General features: G+C 40.8%; 1 protein-coding gene across 2 annotated transcripts; it reads left to right on the top strand.

Annotated features, from left to right (window-relative positions):
• The first annotated feature begins 2 nt into the window (after nt 1-2).
• Nucleotides 3-27,696, top strand: PPP4R2 (protein phosphatase 4 regulatory subunit 2). Of its 2 annotated transcripts, XM_053989095.1 has the most exons (9): nt 3-162; nt 866-947; nt 17,340-17,510; nt 22,015-22,108; nt 22,945-22,982; nt 23,302-23,376; nt 23,734-23,877; nt 24,147-24,415; nt 25,371-27,696. In XM_053989095.1, the coding sequence occupies exons 1-9, from the start codon at nt 129-131 to the stop codon at nt 25,682-25,684; spliced, it is 1,221 nt and encodes a 406-aa protein (XP_053845070.1). In that variant the 5' UTR covers nt 3-128; the 3' UTR covers nt 25,685-27,696. The 2 variants fall into 2 exon arrangements, with proteins under 2 accessions (XP_053845070.1, XP_053845071.1); XM_053989096.1 differs by lacking the exons at nt 3-162; nt 866-947 and adding an exon at nt 5,582-5,796.
• The last annotated feature ends 23 nt before the right edge of the window (nt 27,697-27,719 follow it).

Genomic DNA, 27,719 nt, shown 5'->3' with positions numbered 1-27,719 from the left:
CGGGCACGGCGCGGGCGCCATGTTGGAGCGTCGCTGAGCGCGGGGTCTTGCTGTGAGCGCGGCCCGGTCTGCGCGGGACTGGGGCGGGGGAGCCGCGCCGAGCCGCGGGGGAATCGCCCGGGCGGATCATGGACGTCGAGAGGCTGCAGGAGGCGCTGAAAGGTGGCGGCGAGGCTGGCGGCGGGGGCTGGGGGAGCGGTGTCGCCGCGCTGAGGGGAAGACTGAGGTTCCTCAGACCCTGTGGGGGCAGCGCCCCTCGCTGAGGGCGACGGGTCCCCGCGCTGTGGGGAGGGGGCTGCTCGCTGGGGGAGGCGGTCCCGCAGAGCGGGGAGAGCCTGGGGGTCGTTGTGGGGAAGTGGAGGGCAGAGCCCGCGATCTCCCTACCCAACGACCCTCGGGGCTGCGTGAGGGGGGATCTGTGACTCTCGGGTGTCCCCGGCTGCCGCCCTGGACTCCCCGGTCTGGCCGCCCCTTCCCCCTCATTCCTCCCCCTTCCCCCGCATCCCGGCCCCTTCCCCCGCATCCCGGCCCAGCCCGGACCTGTCTCCTTCTCCCTCCCCAGCCCTCTCTCTTCTGGGCTCAGCTTGAGGAAATCGGTCTCTTTCTGTGCCGTAGCTGCTCAGAAGAAGTTGCAAATCAACTTTTGCTACTCTGCTGCGTGCGGTTTCTCCGCAGGAAAAATAATAAGTGTTTCCCAGGGCTGAGAAGCTGGTGGAGTTCATGGGAACAGCCGGAGCATTGTGAGAACACAACAGTGTTTGTGTGGGAGCTGTACTGATAGTTCAAGCAAATCGCTAATTATTGTGAATTTTGTTCTGTCCCATCTTCTTTTACCATTCTTTTTGTGTCGTTCTCATGCCAACAGATTTTGAGAAGAGAGGAAAGAAGGAAGTGTGCCCAATACTGGATCAGTTTCTTTGTCATGTTGCTAAGACTGGAGAGACGATGTAAGTGTGACTGTTTTGGTGGTCCTCAGTTGTGACTTAAAACAATTCTTGCATTTTACGTCAATGAGATTCTACCAGGATTCTTTTTTTTTTTTTTTTGTCTGTAGGTTGCTTCAGTGGACTAATTAAGCTTTCCTCCGTTCCCATTTAATTTTGTATGGGTTAATTTAGTTTGCTGATAGTTTGATCTAACGAGGGGAGACTTCTCATATAGGCTTTGCTCTGGGGTGTCTGTCAGGTCTTACTGATCCTACTCAGCACAATAAAAAAACCTGTTGCTTTTCCTGGATTTTTGAGAGAGATTCAGGTTTTGTAAGTGGCAAGTTCAGCTGGTGTTGCAATGTCTTCCACACAGTGTTTGCAGTATCTAATCGTGGTATTTACATAAAGATTTCAGTCGCTCACATTGTTTCTTTCTGGGCTCTGTAACCATCCTGTGATTGTGTCTGGGCGCTGCTGGTGAAGGGGGGACGATCCGGAGGTGTTTTTGCAGCCGAGGTGTGTGGGAACCGCTGGGAGCTGCCGTGGTGTTCCAGCTCGGCGGGAGTTTCCCCCGTGCCGCCCTTTCCGGGCCGGTTTCCCGGAGGGTTTCCCGGGAGGTAGCGGAGGGAGCCGCGCTCCTTCCAGGCATCGCTGCTGGTGACTTCCTTGCGGCTCACTATTTGGCAGGAAGGGGAAAGGCTTCCCCGGCTGCGCTGCCGTGCTTTGCTCACTTTCTGGCGCCCAGGCTGTCTCCTTGTTTTTGAGGCCTAGTGCCAGACTACGGCTCCAGCAGGGGAGATGTGCTTTTACGAGTGTTTTGTGATCAACCAGTGACCGCAGGGGCTTTGTTTGAGTTTCTGGAGTCCCACGAACTTGTAAGAGGTTTTGTAGGTTTTGGTGTTTTTTTTTTTTTTTTGGTAGCTTGGTAGTGCTGCTTGGATTAATGGTTTAGAAAGAAAAACAAGTTCTGAAATGTACTTTGCTCTTTGAATAGAAGGCTCATGCTCAGTAGACATACACAGCTGCAATGCTTCATGTTTTGGTGTAGTGCTTATTATACAGAAAAAACACACCACAGTAAGCCCATACTAAAATATGTTTAAAATATTTTTCCCATTCTGAGGTATTTCTTCAGGTTGTTTTTACTGTTTCTGCCACTATCATGTGTCTGATACGTTCCAAAGTAAATTTTAAAAAGTGTTTCTATAGGGGCAAATTCTTGGGAAAACTATTTCCTTTCTGATTTTATTTTCATTTAGGAAATCTAGGTTTATTTTTATTTTTATTTTATTTTTATAAACGTCAACCTGAACTGGGGTCTGTCATCTGATATACAGATCTTGCCTGTTATGTTTCCAGGGTTTTCTTTTTGGTTTTTTGAGGTCTGTAACTCTCTTTAGCCTTCTTAAACCTTTCAGTTGCATTAAATAGTTTTTTAAAAGGTGATGGATGTGAGCATCAGAAATGCCTAATATATTCTGGAGATAGGCATGGAAATACTGTTTTATAATACTAAATTTGCTTCAGATTATCTACCAAAGTCTGTATTTGTTCATCAAACATGTTTGTGTGTTCACTGATGTGTTATGTATCAAAATATCAGGGAAAAAAAGAGTGGAAATTAAAATCTCCTGGGAATCACTCATATGAAGATTGCTAACGTGCCTTTTAAGAACTTAATGTATTTTTAAGCTGTTACAGCTTGACAAGTACAAGTGTTCTGGAATAGGCAAACCTACCAAATACATGCAATTTTAAAATGCACTAGATAGTCTTTATTTTCACTTATGTAAAAACAGCTTTGAGTAATAGAATCTAAGGCAGTAATAAATAGATACTTTGGAGCAAGAAAATAAAATATTAGTTTGCAGTGACATTTGTTAGGATTTTTACAAAGTTCAGAGTATAGTTTAAAAAAAACAAGCAGGGAGGATGGTTTAGTCAGGGGTAATTACACCCATGGTTTGCAGACTTGATTATTGAACAACAATGGATCTTACTCAGTCACAGCCTGTTCCTAATGTAACAAACAAAAAGTACTGAGGCAAATCAGGACAAGTGAAATGTGAAATATTTTTGTGTTCAGTTGTTAGTTCTAGGAGAGTTACATGGTCTTCACGGGGCTTCTGTCAGCTTTTTAACTTCACCATGAACACTGATCTTGGAGGATAAACTGCAGTCTGTATCCTGGGGTAAATGCTCTCATCCTCCATTTGTTTCCAGACAGAGTTGCAGCAGATCTTGGTGACTCAGTAGAATTAGTTTGAAAAGGTAGTAATGAAGTAAATTAAAGTGACATTTTAGGTTCTTCTCAAAGCTTGATCACACGCAGCTCACCCAACAGATGGAAAGCACAGGCTCAGGTAAGGTCGTTGGGTGTCTCCCTGCCCCCACTTGTTCCAAAGTGCTTATTCATCTGAGGGAGTAGGGAACAGGTAGGTGCAGGTTTAGGTGAGGCTCTGATCTTCCTGGGATTTCTCTGGCAGAAGCCTTGGCTGGTGCTGCCCGTGGATCACTGTTTCCCTTGGGCTGTTGAACTGCTTCTGCAGCTCCATAGGAACCTGGGGCAGGAACTTCTCACAGTCCTGACTCTTGAGGACAAGGCTCGGTTCGTTGATCCACGTGCTCTGTCCCGGTAGCTGGTACTTCTGCAGTGCAGCTGGAGAGGTGGTGAAGGGCAGGAACAGAGGGTGAGAGGTGCTAAAGCCACCACTGCAGCTATGACAAGGCTCTTAGTATCTTTATTGTAATTAGAGGTCTTTTTCACTTACAAGGGAGGTGTGGAACAAAAACATTGCTAATTTTGGTTCTATTATCACTGTAAGCTTAGATGTGTTATCACTGCTGTGCAGTAAAATTCTGATCACACAATGCTATGCATTCACTTCATCTTTTTGAAGTTGAAGTTTTCCTCTTGCGCAAAGTTAACCATTCACTTAATTGCTGGTGAGATTATAGCCTACATTTACAGAAGCCAGTCTAAACTTCCTTTATTAGAGGTGACAGAAGCAAAAGTCTGATTGCTTGGCTACTATGAAATATTTTTGTTTCTTAACAGTTGCCATGCTAAGACTTAGCCTTAGGTGAAATATAATATAAAGTTTGTTCAACATTTTTGAACTTGTCTTGAATCTTAGGATCTTTTTTTTTCTTTTCAGAGGAGTAACATACTCCTCAATTAACCTGACTTTCTACTGAGATACTAACGTGGAATTTCCTTAGTGAGACCAAGTACAGTCAGGGAAGTTTGTTATAACCTCCTTGTCTCCAGTTTGTAACAGATCAGTGTGACTTGCAACATTGAATAGAGTGAAGAGAAGGAAAGTTTTAAGTCCTAGTACTTAGCTGTATCTGAAAGACCTCTAGAAACAGGATGAGTTTTTTTTTTGTAAGAAATCCACTTATCTATTTTCTCTGAAGTAGAAAGAGCTTTAAGGGATGGGATGGAAATCAGAACATTGCAGTACTAGAAGTAAAATGCAACAGTGACATTTTCTTGTTGTTTCTAAAGAATTCTTAAAATTAGATATGAAGATCACTTATCAATTGTGATCTTGTGTCCTGTATTTAAAATGTTTTCTCTTGCCTCCTAGGAAATTCTCTTGGGTTTAGAGTCATTCTGCCCCTTCAATTGCAAAAACCTTTTAAAACCATTTATTTAGGTACTTCACCAAGAAAATCCAATGTGTTGGACTGGAAAGGAAAACTAGATTTTTCTAAAGTGGAAAATAAAACTTAGAAAACTAAAGCAATCAAAAATTTTATGTTGTTTTTTTTATGCATTTCCCTCACTCCTGCCCTGGGGCAGGGAACCTATAAAGTGCAGTTTTAATGGCTTACTGTAGTGGAAAGTATAATGCAGAAGCTTACTGCCAGTGAAGGTATCCAGAAAGTAGTGAAGTACCAAAATCTGGAGCAATGCAGTTCATAGGCAGAAGTGATTAATTGTAAAATCCTTCTAGGCCTAAGGTAGAGAACACTGCCCAGGATGTGATGCCATTACACTGGTTCCTCCCCTTAGTGCAGCTTAAACAGTCATTAAAATACATTCTGGTTTTATTTCTTCCTGTAATGAAATTCTTTTGGAAGCTCTGAAATGTTTATTTGAACCTCACCTGAGCCTAAAAACAGAAGTTGTTTCTTCACATGTTTCCTAGAGGGCCAACATAAGTGGGTTTTACAGAATTTCTTGAGTCAGGTTTCATTAATGTGATTGTAAGTCAAATCAGGATATCAGTACTGTCATCACAGACTAGTTGGAAGTGACTTGTGGCGGTGATCCAGGCAGACCCTGTGCTCAAGGGGAGCTAATTCCAAAGTTAAATAAAATTGATTAGGGCTTTGTGCAGCATTTCTGAAAATCTCCAGTCACAGCAATTCCATAGCCTCAGTTTGGCTCCCTGTTTCACCATGTGCACTGGGAAGAGCGTTTCCCTTGGGCTCTCCTGGGCCCAGTGCATCTCGGAAGTGAACCTGTTTCCATCTCCCTGGATGCAGTTAGCCCTTCCCTGGAGAAAGTCAGCGGCTGGATTCCACCAGCGGAGCCTGTTTGAGTTTGAGGCAGCCGTGCAGCAGCCTTGGTCACAGCCCGGGCTGGCAGTGCTTGGCTTCCCTCGGGCCAGCACCCAGCACGGGGTGCCCTGCTGTGAGCTCCGAGCACCGGCGTTTGTAACTGGGTGTGGTTGGACTTTGGATCCGGGCACCACAGGCTCTGCAGCCGAGCCTGAGCTGCACCGGGGCTGCAGCTTTGCCAGGACTGCTGTGCCTTGCTCAGGTTGAACTACAGCGTTCTCTGGTCTTCCCTCCTCGGCAGTCAGTCAGGTGGATCAGGGATGATTTGCCTTTGGTAAATTACATAACCGTAAATGTAAGTTACATAACTGCAGTTCTACCAAAGATAATGGCAAAAATACTTTTGACCTTTTGATGCTGTTTCATGTACTTTATATAGCAGTGAACTTTTTTCTTATTACACTTTTAAGCTTTTTTTGAATCAGTTTAACTTCTTTAGTAGTTTATTACAGCAGTGAAATAGTTTGTTTGCTGTAGGAGAGCTGAATGAAGATACAGTAGCCATGAATTCCTACAAGAGTAAGTGCACCTGAGTTTAAGTGTTTTAACTATGTACTGAGAAGGCTTGTTTAATATCCTTTCTCTTGTAACAAATGTATAGGTTTCTTTAGCCGTATGTTCTCTGGCTTATTTCACATGCTTAAATTTAAATCTATTTTTTTTCCCTTAAGTATGTTCTCTGTTTTTATTCAATGAGCAGTTTTCTTGCTTGACATATGTTTGCTAGCATATTTTCTGATTTGGAGACAACTTACTTTCTGGAAATCTTAATGCCTATTTGGGGAATGTAATTCCTTATGATTTTTTTAAAATATGAAATAAAACAATTCTCAAGTTCCTGCTGTAATAAGCACAATCATATTTTTCTGAGAGAAGTTTGTGTGCCTTTGATAGTGTAAGCTTGTTCCATTTCCATGTTCCCAGTAAAGCAAGAGATGTAAGTAAACTTCCTTGCATTGTTATCCACTATTATTCCTCACTAACTCCATTCCATTCAGCATCTGGAATTACCCCTTACTAATTCCCATTCCCCTGACACTGTTTTCTGTTTCATAATCCACTGATGTCTCAAAAGGACAGGGATCTTTGGTCAAAAAGCCTGCTGATGTACCTTTGCCAATGCTAATTTAGCTTCCTTGCTCTTTTACCTCTATTATAAACAAAAACTTCAGTGTGTGTGAATTGTGTAACTGCAGTACTTCAGAGCAGTCAGTGGTGATATCAATGAAATCACTTACTGCTTTGGGAAACACACACTGTTGTAGTGTTTTATTTTAAGTGCTGCCACTTCATATCTATTGGGAGTGGGGTTTACAGTATAAAGGTCAGACTTCAACTGCCATTATAAAATGTGTGTGATGAACTGAGCATAATAAACATTAGTCCCTCTATGGAATACACGTGTAAGGAAAGGCAAAAAGCAAACTCTGATTGCAGCACTGAGGTTTTTGGGGTGATTGGACTGTTTTAATCACAAATGTAGCTCTTTGCACTTTCAGATTTGCAGTGTTAGTGTGGCTTCCTTCCCTGTTGCTATACACAGTTTGTCCTTGTAAGCACATTTCCTGATAATCTTTTTGGGAGCCAGTCCATGTCACTTTGCACAGAAAACCTCCCCACCATGTATTCTCTGATAGTCAATGCAGTTGCATGTGTTTCTGATGATCACTTTTACTTGTATTCTGTGGTCATCCTCCTCAAACTCACTTCTCTGCCTTGCTTGATAGGATTTGTTGTCACCCTCAGGATTTCTCTTGGTTTATACCTTCACCTTTCAGTGACGTTGCTGTAGTGGCTGCCTCAGTGTGACCTCTGATATTTTCCAGTGGGCCTCAAATCTCTGTTCTGTGCTTGTTAGTATGTTAGTATTTCATCTGAAGAACTTTCCCAGGCATTTGGGTATTGTTCACTCTATATTATACTTCTCAGTGGCAAGGATGTTTTTCCATTTTGACTTTGTAATTGGTGAGCCTTGACCCTCTTCCTGTCTGAAGCTTTTGCCAAGGTTTGTGCCTGATGGCACCTGGGGGGAAGGAACAAGGCAATAGTGCACACAGAAGGAGGGGCACAAAGCAGCCTGGTTGGCTTGGGGAAGGTGGATTATCAATTTGTGGATAAACCAGACTGATGCTGCTTTTCTACAAAGCGGATACATGTCTGGCAGGTTCAGCTTTAGAAATAAAACTACTTGAAGGCAATGACAAAATTTCCATGATGGCAATACCTGGTGATGCTTGGCTTGGAAGTGACGGGAGCGTGATGATGCACAAACACCTAATGCCTGTGGATTAGGTCAGTGAGCTAGGGTACACCTTGTCATCCCAAGCTTAGCATGTGTCACCTGAACTGCCTTGTGGAGAAGCCAATTGGGTGGCTTTTGTTTCTGGTTTGGAAGGAATCAGTAACAAGTGCAATCTCCCTGATCCTGCTAGTACCGCTGTGAGACCTGAGGGAGGCCTGTGGGTTTTTGGGACACTGCGTAAGGTGGCAAGCACAGGGACTCACTGCAACAGAGATCCAGGATTAGCCCCGCAGGGTGCATTTTCCTAATCTGGTTTCCCAGCTTTATTGCTTGATACAGTAAACATCTGATCATATTATGTCAGTGTGGCCTGCAGCTCCTCTGAGGTGACCAGCTCCTCTTAACAGTGACAGCCACACTGACCAGAGGAGCTGCAGCATTTCTTGTGTGGATTTGGTTATTCTGAGCAAACCTGAAGCAACATTGGTGTCCTGTATCTTTTTCTACTCTGCTATAAGGAAGTTCATTTTTGAATGAAGAATGTTGTAATCTTATACTTTTTTGTTCTGTGGTTAGTTTTTGACTTAAAATGAAAGGTACTTGAGTTTGGTTTTAGATAACTGTATTCACAAATGTACTTCCTAGAAAATTTTGGACTGAAGTTTTTTTTCTGTTCTGTGGGACAGCTATATTCTGTTAGAGTCAGCTGAATATTTATCAGCAGAGATTAGAATTAGTCCCTTGATGATTACAGATAGTGCTTTAATGTCTTCTTCAGCTGCCTGTTTCCATAAGTAAGTCTTAATCTTTGTTGTTCCTGGCAAGAGCAGTAGTAATTTGCAAGCAACAGAGGTGAACACTCTCACTACTGAAGTAGTTGTGGTTCTAATGTCTGACAGTTTTCCCTGGTTCTGGAATGAGCTCACTGTGCTCCCAAGGAGAGCAAAGACTGGATTTAGGCTGACAACAATCAGCTAGTGAAAATGGAAAAACACCTCCTGTGCTTGTGGGAAATACCAGTTTTTCCTCCTTTGAACTCTTCAATATATTTTTAATTAAAGTGAAAGGTAACATGAGGTAAAATCCTGCTGAAGATAAAATGTGAGAGTTTAATTTTACATGAGTTATCAGGTGAAAGAGAACAGGACGCTCCCTCAGGACAAGTACTTTGCCAGTGTTTTCCCAGCAGGAGCACACTGTGCAGCAAGGCACAGAGTTCCAGGAAATTCATCCTACCTGGAGCACCTCAACTTTTAAATTGATTGCTCATTGTCGTGGGTTGATGCTGGCGCAATGCCAGTGCACCCATGAAAATAAATTTTTCCCAAATAGGAAACACTCATAAAGGATCTAGCACTTGCTTAAGGCTTTGGTTTGATGTTAGGTTGAGGTGTTTGTCTTCTTGCCAGAAGCATGTGAGAGGCCAGTCTCCATTGGTGGACAGGGGATTTTACTGTGTAAATCTGTTGTCATTGTTGGAATTTCCCCTGTTAATCTGCACTGTGTGAATGGTGAAAAGAGCAGCAGCGTGCAAAATCATGACACTAAAATGAATTGCATCAAAATACTGTTAAAACAAAGCATGAAAAATAGAAAAATAATTTTAAAATACAAAGAATATTTGACACAATAATGGAATTAGGTGAGGTATGTTCTTTTACCTGATGAGTGCTGCTGCTTAAAGAAATGGCTTAGTTCCCTACTAGTCACATCACACATCTTACTCAGCCTTATCTGCAGCATTAATTTTGTGGTTAGATCAGTGATCTGCCTCACCTCCCTGTGTGTGGGATCACAGGAGTGTGTGGGAGCAGCAGAGCAGGCTTGCCCCTTTTGGTGTCGACAAAGGACAAGGTTGAGTGTCTGGTGGGCCAGCACGCTGCTGCTCTGCCCTGGGATGGGATCCCTGTGGGAACCTCAGCATGGCTCATCTCCCTGTTAGTGGGAGTGCAGTGCTGCTGCTTTTTATCCCAGAAATTTTCAGTGGTATTTTCTGAAAAAATTGAAAGCACACCTGTTGAAGAAGCAATCTATTTATATCATAAATAATGAAATAGTAATTCCTGTATGAAAGCTAACATGTGAAATGGCAACACGTTTGGGTTTTTTCATTTGCTGGTCTGAAAATGCTGGGAATTGTGTTTTACAGGCAGTTCTTAAAGTTTTTGACTTGTGCACTCCTTTTGTATAACTGTATGTCCAGGTATCCTTGTTTACAGCCACTGAATAGATCTCAAATATGGGTGTGCTGGGTAAGGTTAGGATTGATACAAAACCATGAGAAGGTGGAGGGAGTGGGAACAGAACAGAGACACCCGAGGGAAGAGCTGAGCATGGCCTCGGTGTCATTCTCCACAGGCCTGCACTCCATGGGTTCCCTGGGCTGCTGGAGAGGATCTCTGGGTGCTGCTCCGAGGGCTGAGGCGCTGCCAGGGAGGGGGACAGGACAGGCAGGGACAGGACAGGCAGGGGACAGGACAGGCAGGGGACAGGACAGGCAGGGGACAGGACAGGCAGGGGACAGGACAGGCAAGGACAGGACAGGCAGGGGACAGGACAGGCAGGGGACAGGACAGGCAGGGGACAGGACAGGCAAGGACAGGACAGGCAGCCCCGGGCAGGCTCCCGGCGCTGCCTCCCCGCTGCTGCTCTTTGCACAGCCTGGGGGAAGGGAGCCAGGCTGGGGCTCCTCATGCCTGGCAGGAGTTCTGTGCTCCCTGGTGGCAGACACGGGCCCTGCTTCCAGGCTCTGGAAGAGCATGCTGGAAAGTTTGCTGCCTTGCCAGGGGTTTGAATTGGGTATGTGATTGCTGAGTGCACTTCATTTTCTCTGCCTTTTCGCTTTCCAAAGAGTTCTGGAGATCCCATTGGTCGACCAGAATAGAAAAGGAATTAACTTTGGATGAAACTTTAATTTTGCCTTTGACAGCCTGGGGAAATTACTGTGTCTTAGAGTATATCTTCATCTCCTAAGAGCTCTAGAACAAGACACAAAAGAAAAGAAACAGTTACTAAAGTTCGCAAGTTACTTCACTTCAAAACCCATTTCCTACTAGTAGGTCTCTGTGGGAGTGTTCTGTAAGTCAGAAAAATCTGGGGGGAGGGGGGGCAAAGGCAATACCAGTGACATCTCTTGTTCCATGTTATGTGACTCCCTTAGAGATTGTCCTCTGTCCTTCTTTCCTTATGTGTTTTGAGGACATTGCCTTAAAATTACTTAGCTGGACATAAAGTGTTTGCATCCTAAATATACCAATTTGGTGGGTTTTTATGGGTTGTTTTCTTGTTTGTTTGTTTTTTAATTTTTACTTGTCAGAGAGGCAATAGTAGGAGAAGTATGGAGAGGGAAGTATTTCCTTTTATTAAGTTCTGATATTTCTTTTATGGCCTGTTCAATGAACAGAATCAATAGTAGATCTACTTTGGTTTCTTTTTATGTTCTGTGTGGTATTCAGTATCTCTCCAAAACAGATGGCATCCTCTTAAAATTTAAATCAAGTAATTTTGTAATGAACTTAAACACTGTGAAATCTGAAGACAGACATCCCACCAGGACTCCTGGGGCTCTTCATGTTTTAAGTACATAGCTGGGTCTCTGGAAGCTTAACATCTCTTCAATATAATGTTTTTCTTAATTAAACCTCTAATCTGAAAGGCAGTTCCAGAAAGATTTATGGAGTAATTGCATTTTCATTTCAGGAGTTAGCCTTGTTTCAGGCACTCTGAATTCTTCCTCCAGATCTTCAGTCAGTTTTAGGTTTTGTCCTGCTTTGCTTCAGTAGGTCTTACTGGAGTTGGAACCTTAAAATCTGTAGAATTTGTCTAAAGCGGGTGAGCCATATGCACTCCCCCAGGGTTATGTCTGATGTTTTATGTCAGTTTTTAAAAAGGGACATGAGTAAGTCAGTGGAGTTGTCTTCTGCACTCCTGGAGACTTGGCAGCCCAGCCTCTACCTCGTGTCAAGTTGTGTGCTGGTGTAGAGATGTGTTGTTATAGCAAAGCCTTGCAGTGCTAAATACATGAGAGGGAACTGTACAATTTGTTCAACATGGATAGTTTTCCCTTAAAAATAGTAGGGATTTTTATCTTTGTCAGGTCTTGCCCAAACAACTTTGCTAAATATTTCAGGCTTTTTGCTCTTCTCATTGACACTTCTCTCCCAAAGTGACTATACCAAGTGGCAAAAGAATCAATTATAAAAACTTGTCCAGTGGTCAGAAGAAAATATCAGTTAATTCTCTGACACACAATAGTGCAAATATTGAGCTGGTTCTCTTCCTCCCCAGTAACCATTGTGGTAAGAGAGAAAACTGCTTCCACTTTCTCTAGGATAAGCATTTTGCATAAGCAGGAGATAAGGGAATGGGGGGGATGTCTTTTACACTCTGGGAACGATATGATTAGATTATTTCCATGTAAAATGCAATTTTGTTTGGATATGCATGTTTGGAAGGATGAATCCTATGCAAATCACATTAACAGAGACACAGTCATTCCTTGCAAGCAACTTTGTGCTGCTGATTCTTTGAAATCAAAGCATTGCATCAGATTTTGCCCTTCTCTCTGTCTGAGGTGGCCTGTTCCCTGCTGAAGATGCTATTCATCAAGTAGAATTGGTGCATTTCTAAACTTGGTTGATGTTGCTTGGCAAATTCTGTTGATCTGTAGTAATGGATTAGTTCCAAGAGCAAATCATGTAATTCAAGTACAGGTGTGAAATAGATTGATTGCTTTTCTTAGAGAACAGAGCTATTTAGGATTGTGTTCTTCCGTGGCTCTGCTCTGACAGTGTTAGATTGGGTCTAAATTAATCTCTCTTCTTTTTGTTGTTGTTTTTTATTACTTTTCCCTGTGCAGTGGAGATATTTTTGCTGCTTCATCAACTCTCAGTGACTCAGTACTGAGTTGCACTGTTCTGACTGGAGTTCCCCATCCCTCCTTTGTGGCTTTCCTCTTAGAGCTTAAGTTTCTTGTCTTCACCTGCTAATTTTGATCCTATTCTGGGGTTTTGTTAGTTATGTGTGGGATTTTTTGAAAAAAAAAACTTTTATTAGTGATTTTTTTGCATAGTCTGTCATTTAATTTAATCCCTACTGGCTCATTTCATGAGCCCTTGTCTTCCCTCACCCTTTCCTAGCCTTTTGTCTTCTTGTCTCTCTAATTATATGTAAATCTTCTCAAAACTTCCTGATGTTATTTGTACAATTGGCTGTTTGGTCAGGTGCTGTCTGCTTTCCTGATTGACTTTGAAAACACAGCTGAGTGTCTTCAAACACTGAAATGTTTTCCATCCATTTTTCTCTAATGTTTCTAATGTTCAATGAAATTGCAAGGTCTGGGACTGCACTGGGGTGCAATATTAGGGTGTTAAACATCTTCTCATACCTTAAGGCACATTATTAGCATGTATAAAATGTTTAAGTAAGGTAGAAAGACTGAATTTGTTGGACTCTGTGTGAGCTTCCATGCTCTCATTTGTTGCTTGACTTTTAAAGGTGCTTTTTAAAAAACAATTAAATTTTTGAGTTAAACTACCAGCCCTGGGAAAATTTGAAATGGGTGGTGTCTGTATGAATACAAGCTGTAGTTCTGCAGTGCTGTGATTGATTGTTCCTCTTCAGCCATTCCTTTGCCTTTGACTCTTTTTTTCTTGTTAGGTGTTTTTTACTTGAAATCAGTTTCTTCCTCTTGTTTTTTTTTATGCCAGAGCAAATAATTTAGGTTGATAAAGAGGAAGATGGGAGGGAAGCAGAGGACTCTTATGATAAGCTGGCATTTTTTCCAAAACTGTTTGGAGTATGTGTGGAACTCCAGGCTCATTAGCCCAGGAGAGCTCTTTGTACAGATACATTTACACAGGGTGACCCAGATACTGTAGTGAAAGGTGCCTTCATGTACAGAAAATGTATATAATTACAAAGCCATCATTCCTACAATGAAAGTGCACTGAACCAAAACATTTTGGGATCAGCTAATTTTTTAAAGTATTATTTTTGAAGCTGTTGTTTCAGATCATGCAGCAGTCTCAGTAACTTTTTTCTTTGAGTGGCTCTAAAAGCTCTCAAAGTTGCTGATATAAATTCCCAAACTAGTGTAGTGGACAGGAAGAGCATGATTTGGAAGAAAAGGCTGATTATGTGCAATGCTGAGTGGGAAGAGCAAATATTCATAAACAAGCCTGCTCTGAAAAAAAGTATGAGCAGTATTTTCTCCATGGAATTTCTTCAATTTGTTATTCTTACAGAACTTATCTTGTTTATCAGTTATTTTCCGGTGTATAAAACTTAATGAGCTTGTACGTAAAGCGGAGAGTAGGAGAATTTTCTTTTGCTTCTATTTGGCTCTTGATCTAACTATAGAAGGTATTGACCAAACTTTTCTCTTGGTTTTGGGTTCTCACATTGTGTAACAAAGCAGAGAAAATAGAGGTCTTTCTCAGGAAGCTTGTGATACATGTGGAATATTTTCCTTTTCCTAAAAAACAGGTATCTGGCACTTGTTTGTCTCTTCTATTGTCTGTATTTCTAAGCAACCAATCTTTCCATGAATGGGGATAACTTAAAATTTCTAGAAGTGTAGATAAAGATTGCTTTGATATCTAGTAGGATATGCAACTTTTAATCTTAATTTTGTACTGCCAAGCAGTTTGACCCATTGTTATGAAGGAACTGGTTTTCTCTATGGATGAGACATGTAAGTTTGTAAAGTTCAGCTGATGCCAACTTGTACGTGTCATTTTCATCGACTGGTAAAACAGGAAAGGTGACTTGGCTCTTGTGACGCTCACTTTTGGTCACTTCCACTAAGTGAATGGGAACTGAGAAAATCTTACTGTCCCTGCAGATATAATTTTGGTTTTTTTGGGCAGAAATGAGTTCGTTATTTTAACAACACTGATGTCAGGAGATGCACAGGACAGCTGTGTTTATTGTTTGAATTGCAGCTCTGTCTGAGATTGCACTGAGTGTAACAGTGGCCTTTGAGCAGTTCAGCTTTCCTGCTACTGCAGCCCGAGCAGCAGGGAATCCAACAGTGCTGGGAAAAACTGCTGGAGAAACACAGTGAATGTCTGAGCAGCAAGGCTGTGCTGAGCCCCTTCTGTGGTTACACAGCTTCTAGCAACAGCTTGTTGGGTGGATTTGAGCTGGTGCTCTCTCTGGGCTAGCTGTGGTCACCTTGTGATTGCAGGATGTGTTTATGCTCGAACTCTGCTGCCTCTGTGTGTAACCTGTCCTGTGTTATCTGGTCAGCAGCCATTTAGCAAGTGGTTTGGAATGCAGGTTGAGAGATGCTTTCTATGTCAGTAGTTCACTGTGTTGCAGATGTAAGTTCTTAGCCTTTTTATAATGGGAGAAATACTAATTAAAATTTGTAGTTTAAAATCCAAGTGATAGTTTTCTCAACTTCTCAATACGGGCAAAATGTTACAATCTTTGTTTTGTGTAGTTTCAGCATTGTAAAGGAGCTGGTGGGTGCTGCTGTCAGGCAGTAGATTGCCATTTTAAACCTCATGTTGTTGATTTATTTCAAACTCTGATGGGTTAATAGTCTGTGAAAAGATAAGTGTTACTATTTAGCAAGAAATAAATAACAATGAAAACAAAGAGCAGCTCAAGTTTAAAAGTGTGGAAATATGTCCGAATGGGGTTGTCAAAGAATGCTTAGAATAATAGTGGAATCCCCTTTCATGAGGCAAGTAAAGATCTTGGGATGCTCTGTGGGGAGTAATCCCACACTGTCGTGGGGTTATTTACTGTGGTTGTGGTGTGTTTATGTATTAAATCTGTGATTTGTAACTAACACTTTGGTTTCATGGTGGTAACACTACAGAATTGTACAGCTTCTTAATTTAACATCTGCAGTAGTAATGACTGGTACTGTACATTGGAACACTATAGTATTCTGCTTGGGATTAGAATGCTGATTGGAGACAATCCAGCTAGACTCAGTGGTGCTCTTTAGTCCATCCCATTCCCTTTTGGGACCTTGATGTTTATTTATTTATTAATTTTTATTATTATTCACTATGTCTTGTGATCCCTCCTGTTATGAGGTGCCTAAGGGTCTCTTGTGAAGGAAAACCGAGGTTTGCTTTCCTCTTTGGAATTCCCCTATTCTTGCAAAATCTATCATTCCTAGTGAAAGGCAAGGGCTTTGTGTTTGGATCTCTGTAGATAAACCTGAGCTGTATTTCCCCCTTTTCATAATTATTTCTTTGAGACAAAGGAGAAAATTAAGGCAAAGATGATGTGGCCCTGCTTTTCTAGTGCAAGCAGGCTGACAGAGCTTCCTTGGCCTGTGGTTTGGGATTTGGGATTTCGCTTGGCCTGTGGTGGTGCTGGTGCTGGAGAAACGAACGCCACCACCCGTGGTTCACAGCACAAATAGCTGGGTCAGCCCCACAGAAGGGCAGCTGCTACGTGGGGTCAGAAATAGTCAGGGCTGCCAAAGGCAGCCTGTAGAGATAGAGCCTTTGGCTAAATGGTTTTCTGTATAGTTTAATATTGCTTTGAGCAGGAACTGAAGGGCTGTCCAGGGGCTCACATTTTACACTTCTTTGGTTTGAGCCTGCTCCTACCAGATCGTGTGTGTTACAGATAAATGTCAAAGATCATTTTCTTTCTTTATTGTTGGTTTGTTATTCCCTGTTTCTTCTTTTTCTCTGTGCTGGAGCCGTGCAAGCTCCTGCATCAGGAATAGAAACAAATCGATCCTGAACTAAATCAGTTGCTGCTTTCACGTGGCTCCCCGTGCTGCTCAGACATGCACGATCCCAGGGAGGCCCTGGATGTCTCCTGTGGCTGCTCTGTGGGGCCATGGCTGGGGAGGGGCTGCCTCAGCACTTGTCTGTTGTAGCCAGTGAGAGGGACCTGTTTGCTTGAAAATTTCAAAATCTAGAGTTTTATAAACGATGAAACTTGAAGCTGTAAGGCAGGAAGTAATTTGGAACCATCTTAATAGCTTACTGCTGTGGGAATGTTTATTGGGAGTCAAAATTGTTTTGCTCAGTTATTTGTCAACAAGTGCCCACTGTGATACAGAAATACTTGCCTTTTTGAGAAAAAGAGGTACCATGGCATGTTTTTAAGGTGTGTGGAGTTCCAAAAGGCCTTTGGTAAGGTTTTGTGAGGGGAGCAGATAACGCTGTGTTATAGTTACTCTATGGATTCCAAACTTGAAACACTTAGTGTTTTGGTGTGGTGGGTTTTTTTGGTGTGGGTTTTTGTTGGTTGGGTTTGTTTGTTTGTTTGTTTGTTTCCCCTTCCACTCCTTATGAGCTCAGTGAAAACTGTAGGCTCCCTTTACATTGTATATTTCACGTTTAGGTTTGCCTTGTCAGTGGATATTGGTTCTTTAAGGAAATGGCTTCCCTGCTGTTAGTGGCAGTTGATTTGTGTTCCATTGTTCCAGCGTAATTGTTGAAATAGTTACCGTGCTTTAAATTCAGGAAGGAAAACAGCACTGCATTGCTTGCCTCGTTTATCTCAGGACTGGCATACCAGGGTGAACGTTGTTATGCAAACATAAACTTACACTGTTGTTCTTTGGGTTAAGGACTAACTTGCCTATGTCTCAATGCTTGTGTTTTATGCAGGGTTCAGTGGTCTCAGTTTAAAGGCTATTTTATTTTCAAACTGGAGAAAGTCATGGATGATTTCAGAACCTCAGCTCCTGAACCAAGAGGGCCCCCCAATCCAAACGTGGAATATATTCCCTTTGAAGAGATGAAAGAAAGAATTCTGAAAATTGTCACTGGATTTAATGGGTATGTATCCTTTGTTTTCTAAAATCAGGATAACAAACATATTTCCCCTGTTTTTAACATACTAGGTTGTACTGTCTCTGTGACTCTTCATTTTGCTTCTTCAAATAGATGAGCAGAAGCAAATATGCACCTTGGAAATACATTGCAGTAGTTTCTGAACTTTATTATTGTGTCACTGAATGAAAAGTGTGACATGTGACATGCTGTGCTGTCATTCACTTTGTTTTTTCAATTTGTAGTTAGTTTTTAAACAGTGCAGTTCAAAGAAGTATCTCATTACTGTGTGCATTTAAGAGGTTAAATAGACAGTAAAGACAGATTTCTTTTAGTGCATTTTGAAACACCAAATGGAAAGAGGTCTTCTGGTGTTCAGTTCCTGATTATTTTGTGGCAGTTCACTGGCTTTTGAAGAAATCATGCTTTGAGAAACAGGGTGTGATCAGGAGGCAAAGGTGTACCTGGGTTGGAATTACTAAATGATGCCAGATTCAAATTTATAGCTGAAGTAATTCTGATGAAGGATGTGGGGTGTTTGATCTGTTGACAGTGTCCTAGATTGAAATGTATCTGTGCCCTTTGCTGGTTTCCTAATTCTGGAAGTTTTTGTTTCCTTTCAAATAAAGCTCCTGATGTTTTTGTCTTATTTGGTGTGTCCTTTTTACTAGCTTTCATAGTATTTTTATTGTTAAACTGGATTACATACTTGCCATAAGCTGAGTCATCCTGCTTGTGGTGCTCAGTGCTTGTTAAGAGACTTACAGCATTTTTCTCAGCTTCTTGATAAATGGGCATGTTCTAAATCTTGCCTTCCTGATACTCTGAAATTTCAGGTTCAGAGGTACTACTGACATGTCCTTAGTATTGTTTTTGATGCTGTATTTATAATTTATAATGTCATTGTTCCATGCTACTTCATTTATTTGCAGTTTAAGAGTCTTAAGTCAGATCTCCTCTTCCTGCCACAATTGCTCTCATGTAGGGGACTTCTCAGAATGTGAAATTCAGCTTGTTCTCAGCTCCCCAATATTTATACCGGGCTGCTTCACTGCAGGAATTTAAAAACAAACCTATCCTTTATGCTCAAGTCTGCCTCTCTCCCGCCTCCCCCAGCTTTTTGTTCATGCTTCATTGCCCACAAAATGGGTAATGTTCTCCCAGGGACAGCTAATGAATGGGCTGCTGTTATCTGCTGTTGTTCCCAAGTGCACTGAACAAACCTCTGGATGACGAGTCTGGAGCTTAGGCTGTGCCTGTGCTATTTTCATCCTTTGCTGCAACACTCGGGGTGCTCAGCTTCCTCATACTTCGCAGTGAAACTCCCAGGTTTTGAGGAAGCAAACTGCATCCATTAGTTACCTTAAAGGAAATAATGCCTGGGGATGTGTCAGGATCTGGGATTGCAGAGTGGTTCATTGAGTAAATCCTGTAAACCCCACAGGGAGGATGTGGCTGTAAAAGCTGAATCGTGTGGAGATCTGTTCAAAAAGTAGCAGCAGCAGGTTTTGGGTTTTGTTATTTGTATATCCAGGCTTCTTTAGAGCTGTGGATGTCATTTCAGGATACCAGGGCAGACAAGGAACCTACTTGATGTGACTTTATTATTGGGACATTTTTATTAGCGTTTGTTTAAGAGAGAGGGAAAGAGTTCATTCAAAGTAGCAAATTTGTAAAAACTTCATTTGAGTCAAAGAAGTAACACATTAAGAATGACCCCTGTTTTGGGGTCTTTCTAGCAGAAGTGCCTTTTAAAGAAAGCACAAACTGGCTCTTTTAACCTGGCTGTATCTTATTTGACATGATGTCTGCACAGGTCTGCAGAGCCAGATTCTCTTTATAATTCTCTTACAATTGCTTTGGAGTAGGAGCTTCTGCCATTTTTTTATCCTTTGTTAGTGAAACAAGGAAGTTCCAAGTTCTAAGTTATTGGGGATCTCTGATGACAGAGAAGTTTTTACAGCATGAATAAAATGGATCATAATCCAAATTCAGTTTTTGGGGGATTTTTTGGCAACAAATTAATATAGCTGTTATAAATAATTTTCTCAGATCCCTCTTCAGTCCCATCCAAATGAATTTTTTGTTTGTAATTCACTCTGGACTGTAGTGCGGGAAGTGCAGTTTTGAGTGTGTTGGTATAGAATTTTAAGTGGTTACCTTAAGTAGGCAGATCAGGACTATTCATGCAGCTCATGTGCTGAGCTAATTAAATTTCTGAGTATTTACAATCAGTTCTTGTACTGCTCACAAACTTTACATTGGTGTCCCTTTATAGATTTACAATTTAAATTGCTTCTGTTTTAAAATCACCTTGTTGAACTATTTAAAAAGAATCGTTTTTTCACCAGAAAGAGTTCCTGAGGTGAAGTTAACGTTGGGTTTTGTCAACTAAAAGCATTTGTAAGTGTTGAAGGAGTTCCATGCAGAGGGGTGATTGTGTGACACCGGGTGCCATCTGCTGCTCGATGCACGAAGTTCACTTTGCTGGGAAGAATTTGGAGGGAAATTAGTTGGCTTTTGCCTTTTTCTTTTTAACTTGTTATAGCTGAGAGTAAAATAGGAACACAGCTTTTCCTTCTGGAGTTAGTTGCAAGCTGCACATTTCTTGAATTTTCTGTTGTACTTGGGGAATTAGCACTGCACTGATGTTCCATAACACTTCATGTCACAGCATTCCAGGGGACCAGTTAAAAGTACAGCTAAACCCAAATTAGCCAGGTACTGATTCCCCAGGATGTCTTACAGATCTGGCTGATGGAGAATAATTTAAAAATGTGTATGTTTTTATTTCTGTTGAATAAATGGATTTTTGAATGGACTGTCTATTCTATTAAAAAATAGCAAAATCTCTTTAATTAGGAATTTCCAACCCAAAACCAAAATAACCATCACAAGAAATAGTAAGATCAACATAATGTTTTATCTATATGGAAAGATTAACAGATCAAGTAAATTCTTTGTGACTTAAAAGTTGGGAATTTTGTTAAAAGAAGGCACTGTGCAGAAGCTGAATATTGTGAGTATGGACTTGATCTTAAAGGTCTCTTCTAAACTTGATGATTTCATGAAGAATTTGGGTGTCAAAGATTGCTGATTGACCAATGAAGAGCAAGAGAAGGGAAATTAATAATGCCAGAACTATTGTCAAGCTTAAGAGCCTTCATGTAATAAACTGAATCAGAAGGAACACTTGTTCCTGTGGTTTTTCTGGTTTGTTGAGGATTAGGACTTCCTCAGTAACATGATGTACAGGCAGTTCTGTAGAACATAATTAAATTGTTGATATTAGTCACTCTCTGAGTACTACTGGCTTTTAGTTAAAGTGAAGTGTCATGTGGGATGATGAATTGGAGCTGTGCTGACCTCTTTGCACTGAGCCGGTGGAGATCTGGGCATCTCTAATGTGGCTTTTTAGCTAATGAGCAAAGCTGGAGATCCAGGCTGAGTTAGCTCATGACACAGGCTGGAGATACCATGTACTGACTTCCTCAGAAATTAATAAACTCAGAATTTACAAAAATTTACAGTATAGGGATATACACACACATGCATGTCAGTCTGGATTGATGCTGCTCTGGATTTGGTGTCAGTTGTATTCCCAACCGCAAAATGATTCATAAATATTATATTCTATCAGATAATAATCTTAGATAACTTCTTAAATGTTTATGGCTTCAACTTCCAATAGTTAACTATAAAATGCATGGTACTTCATAATTTTATGGAAATATTTTTGACAGAAGTTTGTTAAAATGTGACACTGAACTTGGATTGAAAGTGTGTGACACCTCAGGTAACTGGGAATTGTTTGTAAAGTGTTCCTTGTCTGAAAGGTCAGTTTCTCATTTCACCAAGGATGAAACTGAGTGCAGAATTGTCAAAACCAAAAATGTGTTTATGTGGTTCCTATGGGCTTATACATCACTTATTATTATTATTATTATTATTACTTATTTTTCCTGATCTGTCCCTTGATAGATGAGTACATTGTCCAGTTGTAGCAAAAAAAAAAGTTGTAGATTATTTGTAACAGCTGAAGTATAATGGTTCTACTAATTCCAACACTTACTGCTTCTTCTGTAACTGTGTTTTGTAAAACTTGAAATAAACTACAAGTTGAGACTTGTTTTAGCTCTAGTGTGTATGACTCAAATTTGTTTTGAATCCCTTACAATTTCTGTTCTGTGTATTGGAATAGTACAGTCAGAAAGTTTACTGTTGATGATCCGATTTCCTTCTCATTGTTTAAATAAATCCTGTGAGTTGTGGGATGATGCGTTTAGGATTCAACTTGGTTTTTGTGGTGGTGAGCAAAGGAAACAGCTTTGTATAAGGTAGGGGGAAAGAAAGCCTTTTGGGGTCACCCAGTACTGCTCATGGTAACAAATTCCAGTACTGGTTTTGTTCCACCTTCTCAGTAAGGGCAAGAAAGCGATAATGTTGTTGCTTCCTAACAGTTGTACTTATTAAAATAAAATTAAATTGTTACAAATCTATTTCATTGCAGCATCCCCTTCACTATCCAGCGACTCTGTGAGTTGCTGACAGATCCTAGGAGGAATTACACAGGAACAGACAAATTTCTAAGAGGTGTGGAAAAGGTAAGTATTTTTCTGAGAGAGAACACAGATCCACAGTCACAGCCACCAATTAAAAACTTCCCAATTGCTCCCAAAGGTCTGCTGCTTTCCTTGGGGCTCAGAGCCAAGGTACAGCTAATGGCTGCTCTTAAATGTCTGAGTTTGCTTCATAGCTTTCAGCAGCAAAAAGCAGTTTTAAAATAACTGCAGACAGAAATTAATCTCAGGGCTGCAACTGCTGTGTTTCCCAATCACTGTGTAGTACTCCACCTGTAGGTTTTGGAGGGTGGCAGTTTTTGAACGGAGTCCTAGTTAGAAATGATCAGATGAAACACCCTGAATCTTTTGATCAGGAATTTCTTCCCACATTTGGTTTCAGAGTAGATCCAGAGGTGAAGAAGAAGGGAGGCCCCTTCCCTCCAGTGTTGTTTGTTCCAGTATTTAAATCCTGTGGTGTAGCAGAGTGTGCCTTCAGAAGAGCACACAGGTGTCTTAACTGGCAGTTTATAACTTGGATCAGAACGTGGGATCCTTCAGAAGCCAGGAAGAGACTTTGAGAATGTGGTTCCACAATAGGATGCTTCAGTATTTCTGAAAACTTTATTCTCCAGAGAACCCTCAGTTAGAAATGACAGACGCTCAGGCCTGAGGCTTAATGTGCTGGTCTTGTTAGGACAGTAACAAACTTAATAAAATCCTGAATTTTAGTGTAATTGTGGCCTGATCTTGTAAGAGGGAGCAGAAGTATTTTAACGGACAGAACCAAAATCTGTAACTCTTAAAAGTTCTGGGATGTTATCAAGAGCTGAAGCTTCTGTTTCTGAACTCCTGATGTGTTTGTTTTTTGTATATTACAGAATGTCATGGTTGTCAGCTGTGTATATCCATCTTCAGAGTGAGTATAATCCTCTTTCCCATGAAACTTCAAGCTTGTGTTAGTAACAGGGAGGATGCATGTGTGTGTCTGAGGTCTCTGTTTTGCTGTCAGTAGTTGTATCTAAAAGCCAGACATGCAGAGTTCAGGTTTTGTTATCAGTAGTTCAGTCAGCAGCAGGGACGGTGCCTGCAAGTGTAATAATTTGGGAATAAATAAAAAGCCCTTGGGGACTGACAGTGGGGGCTTTGTAAGTTTGGGATTGGGAAATTCTGTGCAAACAAGCTTGAAGTGATTTAAAGTTCCTTTATTCATAACATTTTGTTGTTCTGTTTGTTAGGAAAAATAATTCCAGTAGTTTAAATCGGATGAATGGTGTTATGTTCCCCGGGAATTCACCAGGGTACTCTGACAGGTGAGTTTAGCTCCAGGGGTTAACTTTTACTGGATCAAAGCAGTGAAGTTCTGGGAATAAGCACCCTTAAAAATGAGTTGTGACATGGGATAATGGGGAATGGGATAGAGGAGGCATGAGCATGTATGCCACGTACTCTGTATTTTCATCTAACCTCATTGTTGAGAATTTTTTTTTTGTTATTTAAATTTATTTTATCAAATCTGCACGTTGCAGGCAAGGAACGTTTTATTCAATCTCATCTATTTGTTTAGTGTTGTTGGTCTTTTAAAGGAAGGGTATAACTACTTTCTGCAAAGTAGAAACAAATGACTTAGCTGAAAGGCTGGAATAACTTTTGTTTATTATTTTTTTAAGATCGAATGTAAATGGCCCTGGGACCCCCAGACCCGTGAGTCGGACGAAGGTTTCGTTGTCAGCTCCCATGACAACCAACGGTTTGCCAGACAGCTCAGAGCATAAAGAGCCCAGCTTGCAGCAAACAGAGGAGAAGAAACACAGGTTTGTCAGGAGGAGTGTATTTGAAGCTCAGGCTTTTTATTTATGTTTTAAAAATAGTTTAAAAAAGACTGACCCTCTAAGGGATGCCTAATAGAATCTTAAATCAGGAGTGATGACTTTGAGGTTTTGTTATGTAGTAAGTGGAGCAAATTCTGTTGTTACCACTTAATGTGTTTAAATCAAAGGGGTTGCTACTTTTTTCTTAAAGTGTGACAAGGTACAGAATGTTTGTCTTCAGTAAAAGCTACATCTGCTTTTGTTGCTTGTAGTGAATCACCAGCATCTGAATCAGAAGGTGCTCAGAGCAGCCCAGTGAAAAATAAGCACTCTGAGGATGATCCTGCAGAAGCAGAAGGACGTGAGGTAAAAAGACTTAAATTTGACAAGGAAGGGGAAGCCAGAGATGCACCAAACCAAACTGCCTCCAGTGAAGTCTCTTCAGGCATGGGGGAAGAGACAGAAGCATCCTCTACATCTCAGGATAAAGAAAAAGATGCTTCCTGTGCCAGACAGCACTGTACGGAGGAAGAGGAGGAAGGTATTCCAGATTTCACTGTCTTCTTTTACTTCCAAGGAGTTGGGATTTTCTTTGCTGGAGGCCAGTGCTGTGGGATTGCTGAAGGTCCCCAGTTGTGCTTAAAGAAGAGCTGCTTGTTTGTGCTTCAATTTTACATAATTTAGCAATTTTGTTATTTCTTTTTCCTTGGTCCTGCGCTCAATTTGAAACTTACACAAGGGTACTTAAAATCTTCTGAGTCCATGAATTAGATCAGGGTGCACCAAGAATTCAAGAATCCCTGTGTTAGGCTATCATCAGGTGTTCTCATCCTTTCTCCAGAATGGGGATGGGTCATAGCTCTGTTTGACTGTCTTTATTAATTATGGAATTTATTTAAATACAGATATAAATCTATGTTCTTTCACTGAGGAGACTGAGCAACAATATCTCCATATCCTATTAGAACAGTAAAAATTATCTCACTGTAGGGCAGGCTCTGTACCTAAGTTAAAAAAGAAAAGTAACTGTAGTGAAGAGACTAATCTATTTTTTACATATTCTTCAAAGTTTCCTTTGAATTATTTTTCGTGGCTCATGTATTTGTAAGTGTTCCTGTGGATCATGATGGCTGTACACCTGAAATAGCCATGGCTTCATAATTTCCAGGAAACTGCTTCTGAAAGCAAGTGGAGGATGTGGGGAAGCCATAAAAATTTCCTTCTTAAACTTTGTCTTTATCCAGTGAAACTTAACTTAGTGAAGCTACCTGTTAAATAAAATAACTTTTTTTTAAATTGTATGTTGGGATAGTTTGGATATCCTGACAGAGATGGCTCTGATTCTTTACATCTGCTAATAAAATTGGGGTTTGTTTGTTTTTCCTGTCCTTCGCTGTGCTTTGGAAGTTCTGCTCAGCATAGCTTGGAGAGGAAAGTAGCATGATGAGGGTATGTTGGAAAATCCCGTGGTAATACTGTACTTTCTTTGTTCCTAGAGCCCTTCATGTCTCCCAGAAACCTTGGTCCGGACAGAAAAGATCAAGACAAAGACAGTGACTCCTCGAGTGTGGCTGAAGAGAGCTCTGAGGAGAACAATCAGATGGAGGAGTCTGAGCAGCCACGGGCAGAGAAGGATTTACACTCGGCTGACAGTGACATCAGTGCATCTGCCACCAGTGGAGCTGAGTGCAGTGACACAGAGGAGCTGGGGTCCTATGCTAGTGAAACTCCAGAAAGCTCCTCAGAGACCCCGATGGAAAACAGCGATGAAGCCACAGAAGCTGCAGATGAACCTATGGAGCAAGACTAATTTAAATAAACTTAGAGGCAGTATTTTCCATAAGGCTCCGGTTTTACACTGTATAAATAATTTTATGTAATAAAGTGGACCTTTAGTTTTACAAAAAGAAGCAGGTTGTAAAATAAACTTCTCCATGGATTGAACCTTGAAAGAGTTGTACATGATAAGAACTGTGAATACCAGCTCCTTCAGGTCCTGCTTACCGCTGAACTTTCGTTTGGTCAAATCAGTGGTTTGTGTATAGTTTTTTTTATTTAGAATAAAAGTTTTTAAACTGGAAGGTAATTATAATTTTGACAACTTTTTTGGAGATCACCACACCTAGTTGTATGTAAGCAAGAAAGCTTTTTGTCTTGTCTTTTTCTGACAGCTCTAGCAGTTACTTCATATTTTGGTTACAGTTTCAACATTTGACATGTGAAATTCGGGGTTTCAGGCTGGTTTCCGGATTTTTGTTTGAATACACACCAAGAAACCTTCCGTTGTGTGTTTCAAATGTGTTCCATTTCACACACACATCTCCACACAGCATGCACACCTCCGTGTACCCTCGCTGTTCTAAGGGGGAAAGGGTATATTTTTCTGTTTCTATATAAGATAAATACAGCAAATACTTTTTCTATAGGAAAAGACTGAGTTCACCTCTCAAGGCACTTTGCTTTGCCTCTGGAAAAACAAAACACATGAAATCTGGCCCATATGAAACCCTGAAAATACTAACATTGTTGAAAACACCAGAGTAAACACATTCCAAGAGAACTGTTCCAATGACAACATTTTTGTATACTTCTGAGGTGCCTGAGTGAAAGGAGTTCATTTATTTATGAGAAAATGTGCTTTATGTTGAGAACGTTGTAATCAAAACATTAGCTTAAACTTTTGTAGAAGAAATGTTTGAAAATAAAACACCTTGGAAGAAATGAGCAGGTATTTGCCTTTTTGAGTGCTTCTTGGAGCTTGTGAATATTGTAGAGAAGTCTCAGAGTTCCTCCAAGGTTTGCAGGTGGCATCGGGCTGATCACACCACTGGATGGGAAGGACGGAGACGTGACCCTGGTCATGTTCCTGAGCTACAAGGGTTAGGGGTGCAGAGGAGTCACCACGATTTGTATAACGTTTTGGAAGTGAACTAAATATTTTTGAACATGCTACTTTGACAGCCAGTGTTACATTTTTTTCAAACCAGCTCAAAGCACAAACTACGGCTTTAAACTCGATATTTTCCAGTTCCCATATTTAAAGACATGCAAGCTGCAACCTCCCAGTCACAATTACTGGCTGCCAAATTTATACCTGTTTCTTCAACTGTACCTTTTTGATATTTAGAATTTTTAAATTTCTGTAAAGTAGATTTTTTGTAGATTGTAATGAGTGCTCACTGCCATTGTGAAACGGTATATAATTGTATAATTTCTGTGTGTAAACTGAATGCTTGGGCTTTCAATACAGTATTCATATAAAGCAATAAATATTAATGTTATATGAAATATCTGAGTACATTTTTATCACACTTGTCCCTCTTTGGTTTTAAGTTCATGTACCTGACGTACAAAAATGACCTCTAAAATGCATGCTGATAGTTTCTTGTACTACATGGTCTGCTTTGTATTGTTTGGGGAAATTTAGGTTTTGGTTAATGCCAGAATTAATTTGGCTCAGTTGGACTATTTATAAAGTATTTCTTGGTGATGTTACCTATCAAGTTGTGAGCAGACAGGATTCAGGGAGACGCTTGCAAAAAAAAAAACTTCTTGATCGAGATCCCCTTGCAGAAGGAAAATTGTCCTTTGACTCATTTTCATTGTGCTGAAGGGTTGGATGTGTGTTATCAAATTAAAGGACTGAACCAATATATTGAAATTAGGAAAGTTTAAGAATATAGTGACATCTTACACTTCTTTTTTTTTTTTTAATATTTTGCCAATGAGAAAATTTTAAAATTTCTAAGTTTAGAGACTTCTGAAATTTTCTTTAGATTGTTTATTTGTGACGATATTGTCAATAAACTTGTTCTTTAAGCACCTGTGACCTTTCCAGATGTTTG

This window comes from Vidua macroura, chromosome 13, assembly GCF_024509145.1.
Source record: "Vidua macroura isolate BioBank_ID:100142 chromosome 13, ASM2450914v1, whole genome shotgun sequence".
NCBI classification, from domain to species: Eukaryota; Metazoa; Chordata; class Aves; order Passeriformes; family Viduidae; genus Vidua; species Vidua macroura.
Note: the sequence above shows the minus strand (reverse complement) of the source record. Positions and strands in the feature narration are given on the sequence as shown.